This window comes from Pristiophorus japonicus, chromosome 13 (assembly GCF_044704955.1).
Source record: "Pristiophorus japonicus isolate sPriJap1 chromosome 13, sPriJap1.hap1, whole genome shotgun sequence".
In the NCBI taxonomy this organism is placed as follows: domain Eukaryota; kingdom Metazoa; phylum Chordata; class Chondrichthyes; family Pristiophoridae; genus Pristiophorus; species Pristiophorus japonicus.
In genome coordinates this window covers 78792377-78798221 of record NC_091989.1, presented here as the reverse complement: position 1 = coordinate 78798221, position 5845 = coordinate 78792377, and the positions used below count along the sequence as shown (strand labels likewise).

General features: G+C 61.7%; 1 protein-coding gene across 1 annotated transcript; it reads left to right on the top strand.

Moving 5' to 3' along the window:
• Positions 1-4973: 4973 nt before the first annotated feature.
• Positions 4974-5540, top strand: LOC139278040 (small ubiquitin-related modifier 3). The gene has a single exon (XM_070896704.1). The coding sequence runs from the start codon at positions 5057-5059 to the stop codon at positions 5339-5341; it is 285 nt and encodes a 94-aa protein (XP_070752805.1). The 5' UTR covers positions 4974-5056; the 3' UTR covers positions 5342-5540.
• The last annotated feature ends 305 nt before the right edge of the window (positions 5541-5845 follow it).

Genomic DNA, 5845 nt, shown 5'->3' with positions numbered 1-5845 from the left:
AGTCGCGAGCTGGGCGCTGACGCACACCAACGACTGACCGCCCTCCTCAAGCGGGAGACTCAAGACCGCGGCAGAGACCCAGTGCTTCCTGTTGTTCCAGAAGAAGTCCACCAGCTTCTTCTGTATCTTGGCAACAAACGCAGGGGGAGGGGTCAAAGTGACCAGCCGGTACCACAGCATTGCGGCCACCAGCTGGTTTATGACTAGCGCTCGACCCCTGTAGGACAGCACTCGGAGCAGTCCTGTCCAGCGCCCTAGGCGAGCGGCGACCTTGGCCTCCAGCTCCTGCCAGTTCGCCGGCCAGGCTCCCTCGTCGGGGCTAAGGTAGACTCCCAGATAGAGGAGATGGGTCGTGCTCCAGGCAAAAGGCCTGAGCTCCTCCGGCAGGGAGTCCACCCGCCACTGACCCACCAGGAGTCCGGAACATTTCTCCCAGTTGATCCTGGCGGAGGACGCGGCCGAGTAAATCTCCTGGCACTCACGCATCCTCCGCAGGTCAGCGGGATCCTCTATCGCGAGGAGCACGTCATCGGCGTAAGTCGAGAGGACGACCTCCACGCCCGGCCCTTGCAGAGCCAGTCCCGTCAACCTCGTCCGCAAGAGGCGCAGGAAAGGCTCCACGCAAACGGCGTATAACTGGCCGGACATGGGGCATCCCTGGCGCACCCCTCTCCTAAAGCGAAGGGGCGCCGTCAAGGACCCGTTAACCTTAATCAGACACTCCGCGGCGGCGTACAAAAGTCGGATCCGGGCGACGAAATGCGTCCCGAACCCGAAAGCGCGCAGAGTTCCGAGCAGATAGTCGTGATCCACCCTGTCGAACGCCTTCTCTTGGTCGAGGGATAGGAAGGCGACCGACAGACCAGCCTCCTGGGAACAATGGATGAGGTCCCGGACCAGATGGATGTTATCGTGGATTGTCCGGCCCGGGACCGTGTAGGACTGGTCGGGGTGGATCATGTGGTCCAGCACGGCACCAAGGCGAGCAGACATCGCCCTGGCGAAGATTTTGTAGTCCGTGCTGAGGAGGGAGACCGGGCGCCAGTTCTTAAGAAGGCGGAGATCGCCCTTCTTAGGCAGCAGGACGATGACTGCCCTGCGCCAAGAGAGGGGCATCTCCCCGGTCGCCAGACTTTCCCCCAGGACCCGCGCGTAGTCGCTCCCCAGGACGTCCCAGAACGCCCTGTGGAACTCCACGGTCAGCCCGTCCAGCCCCGGGGATTTTCCCCTCGAGAGCCGGGCGAGGGCACCGGTCAGCTCCGCCAGGCTTAGCGGAGCTTCCAGATTTTCGGCGCCCTCCGGGCCGACCTTCGGCAGGTCCTCCCACAAAACTCTACGCGCTTCCTCGCTGGACGGATCCGGAGAGAACAGAGCCCCGTAATATTCACGGACCCTGTTGTTGACGCCCTCCGGATCCGAGACGAGAGAGCCGTCGTCGGCCAGCAGCGTCAAGAGCTGCTTACGGACACTCTGCCTTTTTTCCAGCGAGTAGAAGAAGGGGGAGCCGCGGTCCAGATCCCGCAGGAACCGGATCCGCGACCTCACGAACGCGCCTCGGGACCCGACGAGCTGCAGGTCCTTCAGCGCGGCCTTCTTCGCTTCGTACACCGTCCGCAGGGCCGGGTCCTGGACGACTTGACCGAGACGGCCTTCCAGGTCGAGCACCTCTTTTTCTAGGCGCCCGACTCTGGCCGCCCGCCTCTTGGTCGACCCCCTCGCGTACTCTTGACAGAAGACGCGGACGTGAGCCTTGCCCACGTCCCACCATAGCCTCAAGGAGGGGAAGCCCCCCTGCTTCCTTCTCCAGTCGGACCAGAATCGACGGAACGAGTCCTGGAACCGCACGTCCTCCAGCAGCCGGTTGTTAAAGTGCCAGTACGCGGACCCCGTCCTCGCGCGGAGCGAAGCGAGCTCCGCCCACACCAGGTGGTGGTCCGAACACGGCACCGGCCGCATGGAGGCCGCCGGGACGCAGGAAACGTACGCCCGAGACACGTAAAGGCGGTCGACTCTAGACCATCCAACTCCAGGCCTCACCCAAGTAAAGGCGCTGGAGTCGGGGTGGAGATTTCGCCAGACGTCCACCAAGTCGAAGGACCCGACCAGGTCCCTCAACTTCTCCATCGCCGTCATGCACTGCGGGGCACCGGAGCGGTCCCTCGCCTCGAGGGTGCAGTTAAAATCCCCCCCGAGGACAATGCAGTCGCCGACGTCGACGGAGCCAAGAAGAGCGGACACCTCTTCAAAGAAGCGCGTTTGCTGCGGGCCGGGATGAGGGGCGTACACGTTCACGAGATGGAGCGGCACGTCCCCCAGGCGAACCGTTACGTGCAGCAAGCGGCCTGGCACGGGCTCCTCGACCCCCAAGATCTCCGGCTGAAAATGCGGGCCCAGCAAGATGGCCACCCCACTAGAAATGGCGGTGAGGTGGCTCATGCGGACCTCTCCTTGCCATTCCAGGAGCCACGTGGCTTCGTCTCCCGGAACGGTGTGGGTTTCTTGCAGGAAGCACACCGCATATTTCCCCTCCCGCAGGAGCGAAAAATTGTCAAATCTACGGCGTGCCCCTCTGCCGCCGTTGATGTTGAGGCTGGCTATGGTTATCTTCATGGCAAAAGCATAGTGCAACCTCTACCTTAACCTATTGTGGGGGAGGGAGCGGAGTCTTTTGTTGAACTCCGCTCCCTCCGCAGCCCAGCGAGGAGTCCCTCGAGCTCGCGCAGCTCAAGGTGCTGCTCCTTTGTCAAGGGCCCGCCCGCGGCCAAGGTTTTAACGGCGGCGCGGACGGACCCCTTGATCAGCTCCGGCTCGGACCATTTTTCCAGGGCCAGTCGGGCTTGGTCGCGGCGACCCCGGCTCTGGGCCAAAAAGTCCCGGAGTTCCTTTGCAGGAACGAGGAGGGCCTCAGCGGCGGCCGCGAGCAGATCCACCGCCTCACTGGCGGTGCTCTCTAGGTCTTCACCCGCGTCCCCCACCGAGTCCCCGTCCTCCTCCGGGAGGTGGCCGCCAGCAGCCGGCCCATCGACCGCACAAGGTACGGCAAATGAACCGGCCGCTCCAACCGGCCCTGGCACTGCCCCGATCCCACCCCCAGGATCGTCGGCAGAGGAGTCCCCACTGGGCTCTTTTAAAAATGGTGCTGGGTCGGGAAATGACAGCGGAAGGGGTTCCCCCTCCGCCCCAGGAACCGGAGAACAAGGAGAGACCCGGCCATAGGAAATCCCCAGGCCCTCCAAGTGCTCCAGCTCCAAAGTAAGGGGCGAGGGTGGGTGTTCCTCCCCCTCCCCGCTGCCACCCCCCGGCCCAGCATCTACAGTTTCATTAAAATCAATATATTTTGTTTCTGCCGGGTCGAGCAACTCCCGGGGGAAGTTGGGTAATAGCTGGGCGGGCTCAGGTTCGGCCTTTTCGGCCTCGCCCGCCTCAGTCCCCGGGACGCCCGGCCCGGCGGCTACGCATTCCTCCGCGGTCCCCACGCCCCCCACGACAGGCAGATCTTCCACTCCATCCCCGGGAGGCAGAGGCTGGGCAGCCTCAACTGTCTCACCCTCCCCGGGGAAAGACTCCTCGCGCCTGCAGCGCAATTTGGGGGCGCTGGTGGGGGACGCGGGACACGCGGCGGGCACCGACTCCTCCGCGGAGGGATATTGTTCCCCCTCCGCGTCATTGGGGCGGTGCCTCTTTTTGTTCCTGGGGGCGCGCGGAGTCAGGGAGACCTCCATGTCTGCCGAGGCCTCCCGCTCCGCCCCCCCCTTTTCCTTTTCTTGCCCGCGCCCGGGCCCCTCTGTGGTGTTGTTCAAGGGCTCGGGCACGGGCTCGGGGCACCCCGCGCTCGCCGGTGACGGGGTTGGGCTGAGCGCGGTGGTCAAATTATCCGGCGCACCGAGGGGACCCGCCTCTTGATGTTTTGTCTCCTTCCGCGCCTTCTTTCCGGTCGGACGCTCTCCCTCCCCCCCGCCGGAGGCCCTGAAAACAAAGGCCTCCGACGATGCCCGCGCACCCATGGCTCCCGGCACGCGGACGCAACTAGGGGGAGGGGTGGCGGCGGCGCCAGCCTTGGCCGCCTTCGGTGGTTTGGCGGCCTTGGAGGCGGGGCAGTTCTTGCGAACGTGCCCCACCTCCCTGCAGGCATGGCACCGCATGCCGTCCGACGTCCAGAAGACGCGGTAGGCAGTCCCCTCGTGCACCACATTAAAGTGCCCTTCTGTCATGTCCTCCCGCGCCAGCCGGACAAAGAGCTGGCGGCGGAAGGAGAACACGTGGCGCAGGCTGCTCTCCCTGAGGCCGAGCGGTATGGGGTTGATCCCCGACCTTACCTCCCCCAGTTGTTGTAGGTGAGGGAGGAGGAGCCCAGCGGGAACAAAGGGCGGGACGTTCGACACGATGACCCTCTGCGCGGTGGCCTCGAGGGGATCCACCGGCAGGAACGTCCCGCCCACCGTGAGCCCCCTTTCGAGGGCCAGGGACACCGCCCGCTCCGACCCCAGGAAGAACACGGCCTTCCCAGACATCTTGGAGGCTGCGACAATGGCCGAGGGGCCGACTACCCCAGCCATCGCCCGCACGCACTCCTCAATGCTCATTGTGGGGTGAGTGTAGCTCTTGACCCCGTGTTTTTTTGTTATAAGTGTAAATGGTGGCAGGGCAGCGGGTGGCGCAGGAGGTGCTGTGGAAGCGGTTGCCACCTGCGCATACGTCTTCGCTGGCCCTGCCACCGGCGTGGATGGGGTCGCCATCACGGGGTCCCTTTAAGGGCTACACCCACCCCAAAGTCACAGGCCTTAATGGTCTTTATTGGCCTCTTGTATAATGACTGAGCAGAGGAGCCCTTAATGAGGCACACCTCTCCCCTAGTTGGCAATTGGGGAGGGGCCTTGCTCCCTCTGCTCAGTTGTCTTAAATTGTTTTTTTTTTTTAAATTAAATTTGGAAGGAAGGGCTCTCAGAGAGAGAGGGGAGAAACAGAGTACGGGGGCGCGCCTTCGCCTCCCCTCCCCGATTCTCCTGCTCCCTCTCTCTCTCCCTTTGTGCCGAGCAGACGCAGGCGAGAAGACACAATGGCGGACGAGAAGCCCAAGGATGTGCTGAAATCAGAAAACGACCACATTAATCTGAAGGTGGCAGGCCAAGATGGTTCCGTTGTGCAGTTCAAAATCAAAAAGCATACACCTCTAAGCAAATTGATGAAAGCGTACTGTGAGCGCCAGGGTTTGGCAATTCGACAGATCAGATTCCGGTTTGATGGACAGCCGATTAATGAAACAGACACACCTGCACAGTTGGAGATGGAAGATGAAGACACGATCGATGTATTCCAGCAGCAGACTGGGGGCCAGTACTGACGGCTTTCGCTCCCCGTGTGATTGTCTGATCCGTGGATCATCAGCGCTTCTGACAAAGCAGCAAGTTATTCTCAGCAGCAGTTTGGAAAACACTTGTAGAATATTTTACGTCCACGTACACCTTCATAAGAGCTTTTATGGTTTGCTGGTTAATCTTATCACATTCGATTTTAAATAATAAAAATGACCAGTTTATACAGAAAAAAAAAAAAAAAAAAAAAAAAACAGAGTAACAGAGAAAAGAGAGAGGGGGGTGGGAAGGGGGGGGGGGGCTGCGAGGGCAGGTCTCTCCTCGCAGCTGTGGGTGGGTGCACTCCCCAGATGGCAAAACACAAAAGTCTTTGGGGTGGTCTTCAGGTGCGGGGAGAAGATGTCTTCACCTGGGGTAGCTGGAGCCACCAGGCACTCCTAACGATCTTTAATAGGGTGATTGAGAAAACCAACAATCTTCAGCCTGGTAGCTCCAGCTATCCCAGGCTAGGCAAATGGGGGGGGGGGGGGGGG

Excerpts from the sequence above, each read along its gene's own strand:
- LOC139278040 (XM_070896704.1), top strand. The coding sequence starts at position 5,057 with ATGGCGGACGAGAAGCCCAAGGATGTGCTGAAATCAGAAAACGACCAC.